General features: G+C 36.4%; 1 protein-coding gene across 6 annotated transcripts in view; it reads left to right on the top strand.

Annotated features, from left to right (window-relative positions):
• PRELID2 (PRELI domain containing 2) overlaps positions 1–21,405 on the top strand; it is a 107,320-nt gene that overhangs the window by 15,092 nt on the left and 70,823 nt on the right. For 4 of the 6 annotated variants that reach the window (XM_087924483.1, XM_026696413.2, XM_026696414.2 and 1 more), the window contains exons 3-5: positions 6,621–6,694; positions 7,523–7,683; positions 19,690–19,795. In XM_087924483.1, coding sequence (XP_087780609.1) covers positions 6,621–6,694; positions 7,523–7,683; positions 19,690–19,795 — 341 coding nt within the window. Of the gene's footprint in view, positions 1–6,620; positions 6,695–7,522; positions 7,684–7,751; positions 7,803–19,689; positions 19,796–21,405 lie in introns of all 6 variants that reach the window. The other 2 variants (XM_087924487.1, XM_087924485.1) reach the window with 1 other exon arrangement.

Below are 21,405 nucleotides of genomic sequence, written 5' to 3'. Positions count from 1 at the left end.
GGAATACTGATTAGAACTGGGTATTGTAAAAATATTAAGTCAGTTTTCTGTATTCTTTGGGTCTCAATGCAATCCACATTCAAGTGCTAATATTAATCTATAAAGCCCTTTAGGGCATGAGACCATGTTATTGGAAGGATTTTTATTTATGTGTTTATTTGACTTTATAAGCTACCCAAATCCAGTGGTCTCTTCCTGGATTTTTCTACCTGTTGCCTGGAGATTGTTTTCAGAATGTCTGTCCCAGGCCAGACATGTACACATATCCCCATGAACACACATAAACGCTCTTGAGAAGTAAAAGCTTTACTTAGAACTTAGTAAATATAGGCAGTGACAGGGAGAGCTTTTGTGCAAACGCATGCACAAAAACTGTTCTGTTCTCCTCTGTACACAGTTCGGCATGCTGTAGGGTGGGAGGACATTTGGGATCCAGCCTTCATCTGCTTCAAGGTGACTTGAATGTTCCGCAGTCATGTCAGCCTCAGGTGCCTAGTTGCTAAACTTCCTTTAAGGCTAATATTTGTCTTTAGCATCTTGAGCATCTTCCTCATTTCAGACTCTTCTGAGTCTGAGCTGGCCATCACAAGAGAGCCTATTGTTGAGATGAAACAAATAGTCACAGGCTGAATGAAGCCTTTTCCATGATTCTGGTGCTAATTTTATTAACTTTTTGGCACCAAGCAAATATGTATTAATACTCTCAACCTTTAAATATATTCATATTAATTTACATTTTATATGTTGCATGGAAATATTTTCATTAATCGGGTGGCTGTTTTAATTTTTATTGTATATTTTAATTTAGATTAATTACAGTTTTTACACTTGCAATTTTAATAAAACCACCCCGTTTAAGTAGAACTTAAGTAAGATTTACTTTCTTTTTTATTTAAAATTATCAAAAAATGTTTAGTTAATTTCATGTAACTGAGTACACATACAAATGCATTCTAGAATGCCTGTTTAATTTTAACCCACTAATAAAAATATACATAAAATTATAGAAAATGAATCTTTTCTTGTTAATTTATTGCCTTTAATTAGTTTAAGAATATTTATGAGGCGATGCATACTGTAATAGTGACATGGTATTTTTACAAAGAAATGTATAAAATATTTGAAATGATGGTCATTTACTACAATTTACAGTATTTATGCACTTGTATCTAGTACTCAGTGAGAAAAATAAATCTTTTTGACCGGCTTAGTTGATGAGGGCAGATGGCTTAAACAATGTGAATGCTTTCTGTGTTTTAGCTCTTTGGTGGCAGAGAAGTAAACTGGTATTCCAAAGTCCCTGCATAGCTGCAATGTGACAACATAATGTTAAAGCTGTAAACAACCACCATTCTTCTTGGTAGAGGAATGGAAGGAGGACAAGCTATAAAAATGCCTACATAATAGCAGGATAACAAGATTTTAAGCCTCTGTGTCTGTGGGCAAGGAAGGGAGAAAGTGATTGAAAAGTGGTCTACCTTGCGTTCGATTGGAAATGAAATAAGCTGAACTTGGGCCAAGGGATGACAGGCAGTATGATGAGAAATCATTCATATGAAGAAAAAAAAATGACATCTCTCATTATTTGAAGTAACATTGCTTGGGAACGCTGATGTATTCATTTAACTAAAGTCAGTTGCATTGAGTTCTGCGGTTCTTTAGAGTGAACATGGGTAGGATTGCACTGTCAGCTAATTACTAAAATTCACTAATTAATGTATTTCTTTTTTTTTTGGTAAATTTTATTTGAGTTTTCACAAAGAAAAAAAAATACAAATAAAACATCTTTTTTGAAAGTAGAATAATCCCGGGTTACATTTCTTCGTACAGACACAAATTTAGGTTCATGCTCATTTTTATATTCTTTTCCATATCTTATTATTATTTTACATTTTCTGCATAGCTTCTCCTCTCTTTTAATTTTCTCAATTTTATTTTAATTATCTCATCTCAATTCAAATCATTGTATTTATATTTTTTGTCTGTCCTGTTTCAATTATCTATTATCGTTTCTCATTAAACAAAATTTCTCTTGTGGTTACTGATTGGAGTATGATGCCTTTATATCTTTTCCCTAAAGTTGTAACATTCAATATAATACGTAACTTCCATTCGGATTCTGCTTGGTACATTCTTAAAATACACACTGTATTCTTAAAAAAAAAGAAAAAATATATAAATGTATATAATTAAAACAACATTCCATTCCAATTCAATTCTATCCTTAATATTAATTAAAGTCTTAACATCTTTAACATTACTTTTCAATTAAATATCCTACTTCTATGGGAATAATTATAAGCTTTCCGTAGTTAATTCCCCCCCCCTTCACTTATATTTTATAAAACATTAACTAATTAAAATGTTCCCGTTCCTTCCTAATTCAATTTTCTCATTTATTTTATTTCACTTATTTTATTCACAAACATTTCACTAAATTACAATTTTATCCCTCATTTTAATCATACATTGTTTCCAATTTTCTAAAGTTATTTCTATTACTAATATAACAATACAATCTTACGTACCTTTACAGAATCCCTTTTTCAGTTAGATTTTCACCCATAGGTCCTGTTTCTCTATATCTTCCTCCAGTCCTTTGTAACTTCTTTTCCTTTCCTTCTTCCCTCTCTTCTTCTCTCTCCCCTTATTACCCCTTTTCTCTCTATTTCTCTCTTCTGTATTCCCCCTTTCTGTTGCTTTCCAGTATTATACTTATTTTTTGAATTATTTTTCTTTTCTTTGGTTGGTTTTTTAAGTCTTAAATTCTCCATTCTCCTTCCCCACTTTCCTTTTTCTTCCCCACATAAAATTGCTTGTTCATTAAAGATGGCTTCTTCTTTGTCCCAGTCTTCTTGTTTTGCAGTCTTTTCTTGTTGTTTCTCATAGTTCCAAATCTCCATTTCTAAGAATTGAAAAACGAAGCCAAAAGAACCCTTCCCTTCTTGTGCATCTTCTTTGTACTTTTTAAGTTCCATTTTCAATTCATCCAGAATTGGTGCTATTGTATAAATTTTTAAACAACCACCTGATTGATTTTAGTCATTCAAATATAATAACCAAGAATCCAAAGATCATCAAATAATCCAAATACACGCAAGCTGTTTCTTTTTTGCTCTTTTTTTCACTTTCTCTTCCTGGGGTTACTATTTAGTTGCAAAGTTTCAGTTAAAATGTATCTTTTAGAAGTCTTGTTGAAGTTTTACTGTAGATTCTTTTTAATTCCAGGCAGTCTCCTCCCTCTTCCAGATCCTGCCCTTATTCTTTTTCTCTCCCTTCCTGCTTATGAAAAAGAAAAAAAAATTTTAATGTCCAGAAATCTTTATTATCCCTTTGGCATTTTGTTTTATTTTCAGCTTAATTGCCTATTGATGTCAAAGCGGAATTTTCCAATTTCTTATTTAAGTCTCTTAGTTGTCAGTATAGGGAAGGAGAGAGAAGGAAAAAAAAGCCAAACCTTTCCTTCACTGCTTCCGACTCTTCTTTGGGAGCGATGTTATTTTTTGTAATTTTAAATTCCAGGGTACCTTAGTTGTTGCTTTTACAATTTAACCCGGTCAGCCAAAACTTTCACTTCTTATCTTCCTCCTGCACATTCTTTTCCGGTCGAGTTCTCCTTTGTGGTGGCCATTTCTGACCACTGCTACAACCGCCTTCAGGAAAGGGAGTAATGGCCAGCTGAGGAGGAGAGATGCGGCTCTCCTCAACCCTGCTGGTGGTCTCCCCCCTCTTCACCACCTCTACAGGGTGGCTTAGCCTCAAAACCAGCCGGCTCAGGGCGCTCCAGCGGCGAGCCCAGACAGAAACCGTGCACGATCATGGATTTCTGTCTGTTGCCGAAACCCTTCAAACCGGAAGTCCCTAATTAATGTATTTCTTGTAGTGTTAGATGTGCAAATAATTCTCAATTAGCAACTACATATAATGACTATTTAAAATTATGACCTTCATAGGAAAGTAAAGATCAAGATTAGGCACAGCTGTAGTTTCATTTAGTGACTGCTTTGCTTAATTTGCAAAATTCCAATTGTAGTCACTAAAAGAGAACCACTTACATTACTTTGAGTTTAAATTGTTTTATTTGAAATAACCTATTTCTGCAACTTAGGAAAAGTCCTGAGCTCAAAAATGCTCACATGAGCATCAGAAGAGTGGCTGAAGTTCCAAGCTTTACAGCAGTGCTGATAAATGCTATGGATATCAAAGAAAAACTGGCTATTTTTTAAGGGGACAATGATATGAAAGGGAGGCCCATATATCTGGGTGGAAATGACATGATTTCTATACTATGAAAATTGTCATTTGATAGTCATTCAAATGCCAGATAACTACCAAGTGGATATAGTTAGTGCCTAGCCTTTTGTGGATTCTAGTCTTAAAGACAACAATTATTTCACCTGAAACATGTTGGTTTACAAGTTAAATGTCTTAGAGCAGAGATGAAGCATCAGTAGATTTTCAAATGGTTCTGTAGTGCAGACTTTGGCATCTCTCACCAATAAACCTGCTGGCTGAGGTTCCTCGCTAGTTCCTTCTACCCATTTAGAGGGCTGAGGAATAGAACTGAATAGACATAATCCTTTATTTTTTGACTCTAGTTTTTGCTTCCTACCTTTTGGGTAAATACTGACGAGGTGCAGCTGAGTGAGAAGAAGATTGAGTTCTCTGTCAATTTCTATTCTCCACTCTACGGAGCTGACATTTCCTCGGAAGCTTTAGAGATAAAAACTAGTTAATCCATAGCTTCTTAATCTTCATTGTCCACCTACCTGGATCATCAGTTTTATATTTATCTTTCTGTCCTGTAATATCTCTTCTCTTTCCTTGAGACTACACTCTGGTCAGATTTGAAAGGATTGCTAGGTGTTGCGACCCATTTTGATAAGAAGGAAAACATATGTGCACGTACATACATACAATAAAAGTCTTTTCTTCAGTTGATAGGAAATATTTAATTACTAGCCCCTGGCAGTTATAATGGAACGTTTAATATTTTGCAGCAGTGAGTAAAATGGAGCTATATAATTTTTTTCAGCTATGAATAAGCATCCCATTCAGTTTCATATATTTTTATGACTACTGCATACTTGCTGAAAATTATGCTGGAGCAGAAATATAAGCAAATTCAGGATTGTGAGAAAATTCCTATGAGCCATTTTTCTAAAGTAAAAGGTGAATCTCATGACAATCTGTGGTTGCAGTCAAAAGAGATAATTCATTCTTAGTTCTGAGATTCATTTCTGTGGTTCAGAATAATTTAGCAATAATAATCATCTGTGGATTATATCAATTATGTCTTCTTCTATTACTCGAACTCTTCAAGCATCGTTTTTTTTAAAGCTCTTAGGTTTTTTTAAAAAACCACAGATTTATTCAACGATTGTTCCTTGTCCCTAAATGACTGTTCCAATCGCCTCCTCCCGCCAAGAACTGCCTTATCAATTGTGGCTGTCAGATTGGGGTCACAGAGGTAGAAACGTCCTGTCTTCAGGAAAAAAGGATAACATTGCAACATAGTTAGTAGTACAAAATACACTAAAAGGATCTGCACCTATAATACAAATACTAGTCAGGAAATGAATAAATAATTACTGCTTCTGGGAGGAACTGGAACCAAGATTGGTCATTCCATCAACTCAGTTTCCAACTGTTGCCTTACATGTTTTTTTTTTTTAAGGAAATAATCTGTTGGAAGGAATACCAAGTTATTTTTCAAAATATTCAAAATTCGTATTTGCCATGGCATGCATTTTTAATACAGTTTTTTTCTTTGGGAAATAATCAGCGTAAGACTCCCTGTAAATATGTCAAGTGGAAATCCATATACAGTGCCACTATGTCTATTTAAAACGTACTGCAGGATGCTGTTTCCAGGGAAGAAATATTCAGATAAGGTTTCAGAAAGAGTTGCCTTTTCTCAAGAGCAAATAATGGCCTTGCTCCAGGCTATTTTCCCACCCAGGTTATCAGTTAACATCTTCCTGAAACATGGACTTAATCAGGAATCATTAAATATTAAAATGCAAATTGATTTTAGAAGCCAGTCACGTTTGTATTGTAGGTCAATATCTATAATTTGAGAAAGGGGCTGTGCTTTAATTTTTAGAAAGGAGTTTTTTTCTTGTCATTGATTCAGTTCAGAGCAAAAATAAATGTATGTTGTCCAAGAAAATTGCTTTAGACTTCAAACATTGGCACTGCTAGATGGCAGAGAGATAGTTTATGGTCTTAGGATGTACTTTAGAATGCAGAGTGAGAAAAATGAGCTGTTTTTGCTCTGAAGTGCTGACCCAGGAAGATACTTGAAGCTTGTAACTAGCAACACAAGTGCCTCCAAAATTGACTCCCTGACTGCTATTTGCCAAAATTTACTATGATTTCAAGGCAGTTCCAGGAAGTTCTAAAAAGTTTGAACTTAGCATTGTATTTTATGTTTGTTATCACAGTAGATTTAAATCAGTTGTTCCAAGACTACTAGGCAGGGTTGTTGGCATTCCTTGATTAACATTCTGCAATATTCTTTGAAAACATTAACTAAATCCCTTTATGGCTTCCAAGCCTTCTTGCTAATTTTGTTCGATTTTGTTGGTTACTCTGAAAACTTATTCTTTTATTATCAGACTTGTCTACAGGAGTCATATATCGGAGAAGGATTGCAACATGCCAAAATGTAATTCCACACATTTTAAGAAAGGTAACTAACTTCAATCCATTAAAATTCATTATAAACATGATATAGGCAAACTATGTTTTTGTTCAAAATTCATTAGTTTAACTTTTCTGAATTACAAATGACAGCATTTAAAAGCTGACTTTGTGTCTTGTAGAGGAGATAGGTGGTGTTTAAAGTCCTTATCTCAAAATGAGGATTTGTAAAACAATCAAACTAACATTTTTACAATATAGTTAATTTCTAGAATCAAAATAAAATGGCAATTCTTGTTTTAAACTTCTAATATCTTCAACTTTCAAATTAAATTATATTATTTATGATATACTATATATTCTGCTATGTACCATACAATTTTGTAAAGTGCTTTTTTAATTTTATTTATTGAAAATATAATTCAATTTTACCACATTTCTTTTTACTCTTTCCATGCCTCATCCAAATGGGAAAGCATAACATTTACAGGTAACAAAGAATGAAAAATGAACCCAAAAAATGAAATGTTTTGAGTAATTATGCCTTGTGTGCAAACAGTGGATGCTTTCTTTTGGCTCTGTTATGTTAAAGTGGACTTAAAAAGAAAAAGAAAATGGCACATATTAACAATGCTTTGCTTTTAAATGTTGCAGTTGGCAACATTTAACAAGTTACTAAGCAGTGGAAATAACCAATAAAAGCTTGCATATTTATCAAATGTCAATGTGGTGTCAGTGATTACTCGTTACTGATAGATATTAGCCTTAATATAAATATTAATGGTTTGAAAAGAATGAAATTATTTACTAATGTACATAAACTGATTGTTTTTTCCTCACTCCATTTATTGACCATTGTAAATGTTACATTTGACAGATTAGTACCCTGAAAGTATCAGAAGTCTACTTAGAAGAGGAGTCGTGGCTTAATATGCAAGATAGAATTATGTCTATGAAGACTCATTGTCTTACGTGGACAGAGTATGCCACCCTAAATGAAGAATCAGTCTTCAGAGAAAGCTCTGAAAATCCAAATTGGTAAGGTGTAGTAGGTTCATATATTAGAAAGTGGTATTTGTATTTTCATTTCATTTCACCTTCAGTAGGAAGAACTGAAAGTTTTACCTTGGGCATCCATGATGGTTCTTAGTGATATAGTAAGTATGCAATTTATGAATCACCACAAACCAAGGCTTCTTCCTGCATGTATATTGAGATGCATTGAAAACATAGAATTGGGGCCCTTCTAAGACATGTTCTTTTAGTTTGTCAAACAGCTTACAACTGATAGATAGGATGTCATGCAGCTCTATAAAAGTCATAAAGTCATAAGGACTTACTTTTATATTCTTTATACTTATATCATTATTTATTGGTTGCAATATTTTTGTGCCACTTTTCACACTAAGAAGTTGTCCATAAACATTTTAATAATAATCATTTTTGGAAAACTGTTACAAATTAAAAAGAAGCAATATTGGCAGACAGACATAAAACCAACAGTAACATCCCATTAAAATCACTAAAACAACAATGTTCTGAAAATTTATTTATTTCCCCCTTTTTTATTTTTATAAAAAGACTCTGATGTAAACTGTAACCTTATGGCCTTTGGCATTCCAGGACTGTTATAGAGGGGTTGATCAGCGAAAGTTCAGCGAAAGGGATTCCACCTTAAAGGGAGAAATGCAATATGTCCCCTTTTTCAATGTTTGCAAACCATAAGAACTCCAACATTAGGAGAGGGAAAAGTGGGGAAGATAATCTAGAATCTGAAAGATCCAATCCTTAATAATACTTCACCCAGAGAGAAAACTTATGCCAACCCTGTAGCTGATTTAATAGAATTATTTCCGATAATTCACAAATAACAACACCAAAGAAGATGTGTGTTGTATGTATGTGTATATTAACATTGCAACTGGGACTGGAGATTAAGACTCCTACTTTTAGTCCAGGGGTGTCAAACTCAAGGCCTGCGGGCCAGATTCGGCCCATGATGTGGTTAGATCCAGCCCGTGGGGCTATCTGAGTCTACACACATCACTTTGGCCCAGTCTACTCAATGCAGGGAGGAAAGATCAGGCCAGCAAAGCTTCAGCCTGGTATACCTGGTGCGAAAAGGAAAGATCAGGCCAATGTAGCTTCGGCCCGGTCTACCCAATTAGGCCAGTGTGGCTTTGGCCTGGTCTACTCAATGCAAAGAGGAAACATGCCAGCAGTTTGAGAAGTGGTGTCAAGCTGACCATGCCTACTTAGTCAGCCACACTACCCAGTCAGCCACGGGCCCTGGCCCCCCAAGGTCAACCACAACCCTGATGCGGCCCTTAGTGAAATTGAGTTTGACACCCCTGTTCTAATCTATTGGTTGCATTGCTCAGAGGCCACTGGATAATTTCTTGAAGTCTCCAATCCTAAAGGGCCATGGGAGGATAAAAGCATTGTCCTAAATGCCTGCATGAAAGTCCCATCAACACTTTTCTAAATTGTGAGATTGTTGGTAATTCTATTGCAAATACTATATATTTTATATATTGGGAATAACACAAGAGAAAAGCTTGCTTGGCAAATGTGTTTATGTACACAATTCCTTAAGAAGGCATCCTATATTGATGTAATACTTTGTTTCTAACAATAGGCTAATATAAGGTTTTGGGGCTGTTTTGTTAAATTGAAATAGAAAATGCCATATCCCTCAATATAAGCAAAGACAACCCATCACTGATCATATTTTTGTCTGGCATGTTATGAGAAACTTTGATTTGAAAAATATTTCAATGCAGTTCATTGCTTCTGCATTTAAAAATATTTATTCAAAAGAATTGAAGATAGGGAAATATCTGTAAAATAAAATGTGCTACATGCGCAATGAGGTTGACATATGCAGAAGTTATATTGAAAGTACATTTTTTCATTGAAAATTCATAAAGAATTACCCCTCCCCCCAAGAAAGCTGTGGTTTGTAAGGTGTATTTTCTAAAATCTGGTTACACTTTAATAGTAAAGATTTTGTCAAATGAAGGTGAACTTGGTTTTATTTTTGAGCTGCTTTGCAGTTGTTCTGAAAAATGAGCAAAAAGTAACGAACTATTGATAAAAATAGGAATGGCATCCAGACAATTGTAGTATAAAAGAAGAATACGTGGAGCTTAAAAATTGTCTTGCATTTTATAAGCACCTGGCTCACTGCAATAAATCTTTTTTAGAAAGCCCCATGAAATAAAAATTTAATGTAATAATAACCAGTCCAAAGTTAATGTATTATAAAAAGTTAATATTGGTTGAAGTAAAAGATATATGGATTTTTTTTGGACAGAAACTTTTGTATGAGCACTGTTTTCTGCAAGAATGTATTTAGTAGATAATTAGAATATTTTGGAGCAAATATTAGTCACTAAGTTGTATTACATGGACACACACAAAAGAGGTGCCACTTTGTTCATGTGGACTGAGACCCATTTTCCTATGGTTTGAATATATGAAAAGCTGTGTGCAGAGATACTTTTAGTCTGTTGGTTAGAATTAATTGGATTAAAAAAGTGTTGGTTGAGAAGGATATGCTTTTGATTTCAGTCTTGGGTATGAAAAGAAAGCATAACTTAGCATTAGTTTTTTATGGCTCACTTTTAAAGACTGGAGTTGTAGAGGATGAAAAACAGAGCAAATCAGTTGGGAATGTTACATGAAAGTAAGTTTTGGAAACAAGTCCATTACAAAAATATATTTATCAGCTTCTTATTCTGAAATGAGAGGGACATTCAGGTTCCCAGGAAAAGGATATGATTCTCCAGATGAGCTGTTCAGAACATCCATTGATTGGGATGATGCTTCTGTTGCTCGTCTGGTAGGCTGGGTTTTAATTATGGAGACGCTCCTCCTCCTCCATGGGACTCCTCCCTAGCGTCCCCAGTTTTTACTCAGCCTTCATGGATACAGGCAGCTTAATTTCCTTTCCCTTGGCCGGAATAGCAAAGGCTTCAAAAAGAGACAACAAAAAGGTTTGCTTTTAAACTGTAAAAAAATCCTTTAAGGCTCTTCGTATCAACGAGCCCAGCAGCTCCCTACGGCATATAACATTGAGCCAAGGGAGCTCACCATAGCTTCGGATAATGATCTCCTCGCCCCCTGGGCAATCGGAGGCGATAACGCCTCAGCTGCATGGCTAACAACTCACATTTCTTAGCTCGTGCCTTTATGATCTATTCAAGCCAAGCCACTGTGATTGCCGCCGCCCCGCTCAATGGGAGCGGCTCCATTTTAAAAGGGTCCAAGGCTTCTCTCTCTTCCCTGGGAACATGGTTTGGGGTGGGGGCATCAGCGCCCATCTGCCCTACCGCTCCTTTTTATTCAGGGGGAATTCTGCAATATCGACTCCCCACAAGGCGCAGAATTGCTACTAAGCCGATTTTACTCATTATGCGCCTAAAGAGATAAAAGCGGCATTGCAGACTCACTAACTGCATGGTAGTGATCTGCATTTTATTTCTGGAACTGTGAGAGGCCTTTCTTCTCCCAAGCAAGGGACTCCTACCTGGAACCCGGGGGAAATCACCCTAATACATACGTACGTACGTACGTACGTATATACACACACATATGTATGGTATTAAGAAAACAAATACATATGTATGTACATATGTATACGTACATTGATATTCAGATATAATTATTCTATTTTGGACCCTTATTCATTAAGGAGAAAACTGTTGGCTTATGCCCTCACAGAATTAAACAGCAGCACCACAGCGAGCACCAAGGCTGGTATCCGCCTGTGCTGGAAGCTGTTGCAAGCCTACATCTTATTTCAACAGTTCCTCCTTTCTAGGCCTACGAGGTGTTCCAAATTTGGCTAAATTGGAAATAATAATATTAATAACAAAATAATAATAATGATGATAATAATAGGAACAAGAATAAGAATTCCAATATTCTTACATAAGATTATACAAAACTGGGGAGCATTGTTTTAGGGTTCCCTGGCCATTGCTGGTTCAGGCCCCTGGGCATGCCAACTGCCCAATGTTTCAGCCTCATTAACAGTAAAATCTAATAAGCGGTCACAACGGCAAGCGGCAGTAGCTCCAGAGCCACAACCTCAAGAGCCATATCAAATTCTCAAAACAAATTGAAGCATTCTAACGGCACCTCCTAAGCAGCAGGAAAAGATGCCAACAGGCACCATAAGGTCCTAGAAAAGCACATGAAGAAGTTCACATGGGAGGCTGAAGAAAATTCTCAAACCACGAGGCCTACTTTGGCTCCAATCCCCCACTGCAATCCCTCCTGGATCTGTCTGTGTAATCCAGTGCAGCTGCACAACCTCAAGGTAGCCCATCTAGATCAGTACAAGTGACATGAAGGGCCCCTGTGGCCACATTTCTCCAACAGCAGCCCGATTCCATCAAGATGATGACTTACTGGAAAAGATCCCCGCAAAGATGAGACTGGATGGAATTAGTGATACGTCAAGGTACCTTTCCACAAGAAATTCTGTAGTTTCAGATATATCCCCACAGGGTATATAGAAGGAGCAAGGGCATATTGATCGGGTGGAGCCAGAGGACTCAGAGTTCTCCTGCTCAAATTCTAGTTAGATTCTCATCTTCTCACAATAAGAGATGATGGTTGATGCTACATCTTGATGATTAAACAACACCGGCGTCATTTTGTTTATAAGAATTCTATGGCATTATCTGTTGAGAGGCCATTTCCCCTCACAAGGCTCTCTCCGTGAGGCTCCAGGGGACATTTATGCCAATTGCTGACTTCTTTCTGAGGTTGAATAACAGGCTTCCTTTTAAGTTGGCAGCCCTCACAGAATATAGCAGCACAATAACAGCGAGCGCCAAGGCCTGTGTCTGCCTGTGGAGGAAGCTATTAAGGGACAGTGACTGCAGGATTACCCAGTTGCAATTCAGGTCCTGAAAGGTGTCCTCTATTTGGCTTCACAATTTGATTCCATATTCAGTCATCTAATTATGAGTTTGGTAACAGCACAACAATTTATGTTAGTAGCTGTGCACAGATATAACAAAAATATTATCAATAATAACATAATATTAATACCAATATTAATATGAATAATAATATAATAATAAATTGAATTTACCAAAAAAAGGGGGGGATCAAATATCAAGAGGATTCCCTGCCTCTGTTCACAGCAGGCTTTTGGACCAGCTAACGGTCCATTAATATCATAGATAGATAGATAGATAGATAGATAGATAGATAGATAGATAGATAGATAGATAGATAGATAGATATAGATATCTCGCCTTGTGGGCTTTAGGTCAGAAACTTTGAGGGCAACCAAAAATACCCCCAGAGGACAATAAACCATCTCAAAGTAGGCCAAAACGCCCTAGAGAGACCTCTAAGGCTGCAGAAAAGGATGCCAAGAGATGCCAAAACGTGTTAGATAAGCATATTATAAAAAATGCATGAGGGAGGTTGAACAGAAGTCTCAATCCTCTTCCCCAGCCAGGCCGGTCCCAGTTTCAGACACCTTGCCTCCATCCCTGGATCTCTCAACACCATCCAGGAGAGCCTCAGAGGGACCGGTTCAACCCAGGCCTTCAGCATCGCTACTTGCCTGACAGACAGTTGTGTGACCATGCCAGAATACTCCTCCCAGAGGATATCCCTGACAAATTGAAGGCCTGGAGGGACATGGAAACTTGAGGGGGCATCACAGCCGGGGTATAGCAGAAGTTGATGGCTAGGCAGCCTCCACAATCTGTCCTCGATTCTCACTCGATTCAGTTGCTATGCAGAACGGACCTTCATTACCAGCAGGTACCTCCTTCAGAGGAGTGTTATATAACCCAGGCTACCCATTTACATGATGTACAGGATGAGGGAAAACTAGACAACCAGATGGAACAGGTTAAGGAAGGGTCTACTCACGACGAAAATCTGTCAGGCGGATCCCCTAAAAAGCGGGGGCATGTCAGACATTGAAGGCATTAAGCTAGACCAACCAATTGTTACTTCAAGGAGGGGTCAGACGATTTAATCTTCTCCCAACCAATAATGGAAGAGGAAGTCATTCCTGTCCCACAGTGGTTCTTGGACCTTGTCCAGAAACAAGGGGTCTCTTCAGCAGCTTATTCCCCTCTTACAGGATATGATAGAAAATTTTTAATTTGGTTTTCTGATTTCACTAAATTTCTCATCACCACAGTAGTAGATAAAACAATGATGGCAATTATCATCATCCTCTTCAATTCCAACTGAAGCAGAAGAGGCTCTCAAGCTAAAAGATATACAGGGTCGAGTTATCTCCATGTAGGCCATGTCAATCTGATGTGGGGGCCATAAGAGTGGCATCAGCTGCATCCTTTTTTTACTAGATCGTCTCAGGTAGCTCCGGCATCTGAGAGAAATCATCTCAAATTCCAATATCAGGCCCACAAGGATGCTGCAAAGCTCATAGAGGCCACAGAATCTTTCTGCTGACACTAAATTCAACTCTGTTAAATTATCTGCTTGAGCCAGGACATCTCAGGTTACTGCTTTCCTACTGCGATGGCTCAGACATTGGCAAGCAGATATCACACAAATAATGGAAGCTTGCTTCCTCCACAATATCACGAGATAAATTGGTTGGTGCTGCCCTTAACCCATCTCTGATAGAGACAAGAAGCAGAAAATAAGTTCCTCTCTTTTTGTAGATCCCAAAATAGTCCTTCCCAGCTTTTTGGAGGGTTTCCTTCATATCCTCTACCAGGAACATTTCTCTCCAGACTCCAGGGTCCATCTGGATGCATGAATCACCAACAGTTGGATAGTTTCTGATCTTGGAGATAGATACTGTAGGGGAGGGCAGACCAAATGAACCTCTCAAGGAACAGGAAACAGAGATCTCTGAGGCACAACATAGGCCTCACAACTGTGCCCCTATTGGTGGAAGGCTCAAGCCTTTCGCAGACAGATGGGATTCCTCTATCTCTGATTCCTGGGTTAGAGATAACAGTAGATTAGGCCTGGATATAGAATTTCCATCCTCTCCCCAGAACCTTTGCATGACTTGCCCTCTCTCCAGGGATCCTGTTAAAGGGAGCATGATGGAAACAGCTATTGTTCATTTATTGGAGTTCCAGGCAACCCGACCTGTGGCACTGGATCAGCAGGGGCAATTTTAGTTTTAAAATGACTTAATCGGTCCCTGGTTTATAGGAGGCTTAAGATGAGTATACTGAACTCCATTCTTCTGAGCTTCAGAAGGGGCGACTTTCTACTCTCCACTGACTTAAAATCTGGTATGACAACGGCATAGTCTAGATGTAAGGCGAGCTCACTGCATATATTTCAACTGCATGATGTGTGTTAGGAAATAGAGGTTTTCTTTGTTTCTTTTCAACCACCCACCATTGGGTACAAGACCTCTTCCTCAATGATCAGTAGGTGGCTGAGAGCACAATTACCAAGTCCTACTAGACACAGTCTCTTCCTGTACTCAGGGGCATCACTGCTCATTTGACCTGGAGCACTGCGATGTTGACGACATGGGCTACAAGCACCAAGAGGAAATTTACAAGGCAACATGGGCCTCGCCATCGCCTTTTATTTAGAAACTATTAGAATGATATCTTCGCTTCTGTAGAGGCTGCCTTTGACAGGAGAGTGTTACAAAGGGTCCATAGAGACGAAGAAAAAGGGGAATCTGAACCAGACAGAAGCCCTCCCATAGGACACACCAAGCTTTGGTATGTTCCATTCGATGCTCTGAACAGCTCATCTGGAGAAGGGGCGTTGGTAAAGTATTATCAAAATCTTTAGCAGAATGGTCATAAAAGCCAGCTTGTGAAACATGACTGCTGATAGACCTCAAGAAAAATTCCCTTGTATGAAACAGTAAACTGACATATGGTTTGCTATTTCATGTCATGGACCTGCTCTTTCTTTATAATCTGGTGCATTATTTTCTTTGGACTTCCCAACCACTAAGTAATCATCTTTTTTCCTGTTGATAAAATAACATAGGCTAATGCACAATTGATACACTGTGACGGGAGAAAAGAATAATCTACTAATGTTGTTGATTCAGAAAAGACAGCGAATGATCCATCAGTTTTACCTTGCAATTTGCAGTTTAAGTGTCAACATCTTCTCATCTGTTAACCTTAGATAGCACTTAGAGCCAAATGTAGGCTTATCTCTTTAATTTCTATTGACAATAAAACAAAGGAAAAACTCTTTGGCTCAGATCAAAAACTTACCTGGTCCAATTTTTTTTTATTGCAGTAGCCAAGCAGGTGTTTTTAGGAAGCTCATAAATCTTGGGTTTCTGCCTTTCTCTATGCTTACATATTTTCTTTGTGGATTTCATTTTTTTCTTTTCTAATTAATCCTGAACAACAGACCATGCTTAGTCTTTACTGTGTCATTCTGTATGTTTAAAACTTTTTTAAAGATTCTTTGAAAAGTATTTTTCTATTGTTTTCTACAGTGAATCTGTTGCATATACCACTTACTCATGTCTATTTGTAACCTTCAATTTGGCATAACTCTGCTTCATTGGGCAGCAGATTTTCAACCAAGGTACATCAGGTGAACTAAATCACAGAATACATCCAAAATCCTATCTTGAAATTTAGCAAACTTCTGGCTTCTTCAGCAGACTTCATTACAATGGTCAGCTGCTGCCCTGTGATTGGCATTTCTAGTGCTCCCTGACAACTTTTCAAAGTCAATGGGGAAGCTAGCAGGGAGTCTAAAATCAATTGTGGCAGGAACAGAGGAAGGGAAAGAGGAAGGAAGGAAGGAAGGAAGGAAGGAAGGAAGGAAGGAAGGAAGGAAGGAAGGAAGGAAGGAAGGGAGGGGAGGGAAGAAGGGGGGAAGAAGGAAGGGACAAGGAGGGAAGGAAGGAAGTCTTCTGATGCTCCCTGCTATCTTTCTCAAGGGAATTCAGTAAAGAGCTGTCAGGAAGTTGGAAATTGCTCCACTCCCATTTTTTTTTTGCCCAACTATGAACATTCTCTTCCTGTGCTTCGGTAAGGAAATATATCGGCAGTGATTACCCAGCAGGATATGAGTTGTATAAGTAAGACTTGGTGTCAGAGACCTCCATGGATATTGAATGTTCTTTGCTATGGCTAGTTAGCTTATTTTGAAGTGTTTCTATCCATCTTAAGTGATTTCTACTCCTATAGTTAAATTCCAGTAGTGGCAGAAGCCTTTGGCAGTAAATAAACAAATGAAATCTTTGCATGGCAATATTGTAATGATAAAGTAACTTAAGTGATAAGTTCACAAAAACTAATTCATTAGAAAAAAGAAGCTGAATATTTATTGAGTGAGCTAAATAACATAAGCTAGCAGAAAGCAAGGAGGGTGGATATTCTAGGAAAAAATGGTGTGAAAATATCCAGAATCAATATTTACCAAGCGAATAAAGTTCTTATAATGTCAACACAGAATTACTGTAGGATTACACCTTGAAATTATCAATTATAAGTTATCAATTATATACAAGATACAATTCGCCCCCACCTTGTTGCTTTTCTGAAAGGCCCTGAAGATGTGTTTTTGTCAGTGGACCTAGGGACCATGAATGGAGATGAAGCCAATGAGATGGTTGATCTGATTGTGTTGCTTTAAAAAGAGGGTTTTTTAAAATTAGTTTTTATGTTTTGAATTTTTTAATATTGTAAGGTGTCTGGAGTCACCTGTGTGTAAGTTGGGCAGCCGTATAAACTTGTATAATAAATAATTATGGAGTTTGGAAAAGCTCTGTTCTAAAAATGAAGATGAAATGAGAAGATAAAACAAAATGTTTCTGTATGGTCTAGAATGGATAATCTTAAGGAATTAATTCTACAGATCTTTTTCCCTCTCTCTATGCGTTTATTGGTTTCTTTTTTTGTCCAGTTTAGCTTTATTTATTATAATACATCTTAAATTCTTTTTATTTCATAGAATACTTTTTTTCCTTTGTTGATGCTGTAGATTTCTATATTTCACTATTAAATTAAAAAACAACAGAGGGATGTGCAACACTCGTGTATAAGTGGTAACCAGCACAAAATCTGGCTATTCCTGCAATAAATGCTTTGTTAATACAAACAGGCTAGCCATTCTGTTGTATATTCCTGTCCTTGTTCAGTCTACTGCTATGAATTACACCAGCTGTGCCAGTAACCAAAGTGGCTGCCAATTTTGGGAGCTTCAGGAAACAATGTCAAGAAGGACAGGTGCACACCAAAAATTTTTGTATTGTCATTTAGAGTGCTATTTAGATGTAAACATTTGTATCTACAGTAATACCTCCTGCAATTTTCTGTAGTATATTACACACGGCTCTGATTTCAAAGGCGTATCTATGTAGTGCAGTGAAATTGTGAATTGGCCTTAATTTTGATGCTGGGGATGTGGGGCTGAGAAACAATAACTTTATACTTTCTAATGGGATCTAAATATTTGAACAGAATATAAAGGAGGAAGTTAAAGATTAAATATCTGCTTCTGTTTTGTCTTTTTAAAAAAATTATAAACAATAGTAAATAACAACATGGTGGAGACATTATTATTAAGCATTAAGCTCATAGATAGAAACTTTTTGATATCATAAATAAATGCATGGAATTGTCTATCAATGCCATTCGTAGTTTTAATTGTACATTTCAAGCAACTTTAATTTACATTTTAGAAATTATATTGAATAGTGGCAAACTTTTCTCTTTAAAGATTTGACTTATCTAAACCATCAGGATGCTAACAATTTCTAGTTTATGTTTCATAAAAACCACTGTACCAAGCAGCTATCTGTTTTTAATAACGCGATTTTCACATCTTATAATGCAATAAATTACTAGGGGGAAAAGACCACAATAATTTGCATAGCCCTTCCTTCTCCATGCATGCATGCATGCATATTTCTGGTGTATTTTATACAATAGCTCAAAATAACTTTGAATGTTTACTATAGACATGCTTTGCTTTCTGATACTCATTCATGCTTATGATTATATCACTTTATCAAATACCTAAAGCAGTCTGTTGCTTAACGATATGAAAAAGTAAAGCTACCCCTCCCTTTCTTTTTCCTCCTAATTTTAATAGTCTTTTTTAAAATTTAATAAGTATCACAGATAGTTAGGTACTGTCCAGTTGGGTTCAATTCCTCAATCAAACTGAAATTGATATATCAATAAATATTATCTGGACCTGCCTTTCATAAATACCAATGCAAGCTTGTTTAAAGGTGAAATGAATAATATTCAGTTGAATTTCTTCTGAGGAAGATAAGCAATGGATTGCAGTCTTGTTGCCTTTCAATTAGGAATGCGAAATTTGATAGTTCTCTGTCTTTTATATGGATATTTTTTTTCTTCCAGCTTTGAAAGTAATAACTACTGTTGGGGGGGTGGGAAAGAGGGAAATGGCTGTCGACAGTTTCTTTGGGTCACACATGTATTCAAGACATGATTATTAAATGCCATTAGGAAACAGTGCTGTCATATTACTATAGTAGAAACATAGCAACCCATATTATATGTACCCCTATTTGTAGAGTTAGAGCAAATAATCTAACATTTTCATTAATAATCACTAATGAAGTTTAAAGTAGAATATGTTATTTACATATTCATTCTAAAACACTATATCACTTATTGTATGTTATATATTACATTTGCATCATGCAGACATATTTGGTGACATAAGGAAGATGTGAAATTTAATGAACTAGACATAAAACCGTAGCCAAACCTCCCACACTTTTATAGTTTGTGATATGTGACCTTGAAGAGATGATTTGTAATATTTTCTAAGCTTTGACTTCATTATTATTCTAAGAACAGTTTAACACATGGTTTTGGAATTCATAATGGCCATGACAACCAAAATATATGAAGCCTAAGACATTTTTCTATTTGTGTATTTGACTGATTCTTTTTGTCATTAGCAAGTGTGGGTGACTGGATCCTTTATTAGTGGATTTTTCTAGTCCTACCGTATGCATGAAGGCAATTGGGTGACCTTACTTCACGCATTCTAGGCATTTAGACAATGGTCCAATTCAGTTACGTTTTTATTTCATAGGACAGAGTTTGTTCAGAAAGGAAATATAACAGTAAAAGGCACTGGATTGCTGAATTGCTTACTGGAAATTTTTGCAAAATCCTTTTTAAATCAAGGAGTCAAAAGGGTAAGTGCTTTTTTTAAAAAAAAATAATTCCCAGGTTCTTGATATCTAATGTGCTTTCTTCTGCTATGTATAATATTCTAGTTGCTTTATATTAAAATGTGTCAAAACAAGTATTGGTACATAAGACATTCCCATATATGTATTTATTAGACTAATACAATAGGTCACCAGCTGCCTACATTGCATTTATTCAAAGTTTTTATTCAGGCAGAACTTGGGTGGTGAGCATTTGAAGCAGAGTTTTTCATATAAGTGCCTCATTTTCAACTAATCCATCTAATCATAAACTACCCCTGAGATATTTAGCTAGCAGAAAATGTGGCTATAGGATGCTGCTGCTGATAGTTGCTTTATCGTGGTATCTTCCCAGAATCTAATTATAAGACTGAATTCATTCACAAACAAGACACATTGGTCAAGCAAATATGTGATCGTGTACATTATAAAATTGATCAGAAGAAAAATTGAGAACTAGCTCTTTTGAATAATGTGAATAATTCACCCTGACCCATTTTGGGGCTCTTGGGATTATTGTCAGAACTAGAAAAAATTAAGATTGTATAGATAGAGCATAATGAGATGAAGTGATGTTACATGAGATATTTTTATTTTTATATTTATTTTTATTGATAACTTTGTTTTAACTCATTGGTCAGGCTTATTGTGGGATGCTGCCAAATATACTCAGAAACTTTATTTCAGTGATTATTTGACATTCATCTTACTTGCAGATGGTTCACCTTTTTCTTTCAGATGTTTCCATTCTCATCCCTTTCTGTATTAATAATATTGGCATAAGCAAAACAACAAATAAGAGATCAAAAGAATTTTCAGTCAGAAGTACGTGGATGCACTAGCTTGCACCTGGTGCAATCTTAAGAATCAGCAAAGTCACATGATGCAGCAGATATTATAACATATTGAAACTAATATTAAATACAGCTTTCTTTTATATTAATTTGTTTTATGTGAGATATAGCAAGGTGAAGTAAGCCCATGATTATCTATAGAAGAAAATCTTACTACAGAGATCAGTTAAATTCTATTGTCCACATTTGCACATAACAAACAAGGTTTGTTACAACAAAAAGATCAGCTTAGCTGATAAAATGACAACTATTAGAACCTCAGTTGTAAGGAATATATTTATTGGGCAGTACCATTATTTCAGTCATATATGACTTGCAATTGATCATTAGTCATTTTATATATTGCTTTTTTTCCTCTTCTTTCCTAACCCCTATTTTAGAGGCAGCAATGATATGAGGAAGAAAGGGAAAGCAGCTTTCACATTGTGAACATAATTGATTCAATAAATAACACGTTAAGATTTCCAGTGCAAAACTCAAAGAGTTCTCACATTTGTCAGTTCGTGCTGTATTTAGTAAATGGTGGCAAACTTAATTTAGATGGATGAGCTGTATTAGTCAGTTCTCACTTCCTGTGGAGATGATGAAAACAGATAAAGGAGCTGCAAGTTCCAATATTTAAAGTTTATAAAGAAGCATTTTGTAAGCCATTCTGAATTTTTAAAATGTGGATCATTTGGATTATTGGTTTGTAACTGATCCAAAGTTGGCACGGTAAACATAATTTCCAAATTCTATTGG

This window comes from Pseudonaja textilis, chromosome 2, assembly GCF_049901715.1.
Source record: "Pseudonaja textilis isolate UNSWEBS1 chromosome 2, rPseTex1.2, whole genome shotgun sequence".
In the NCBI taxonomy this organism is placed as follows: domain Eukaryota; kingdom Metazoa; phylum Chordata; class Lepidosauria; order Squamata; family Elapidae; genus Pseudonaja; species Pseudonaja textilis.
The sequence above is the reverse complement of the archived record's forward strand: the minus strand, read 5'-3'. Positions and strand labels throughout refer to the sequence as shown.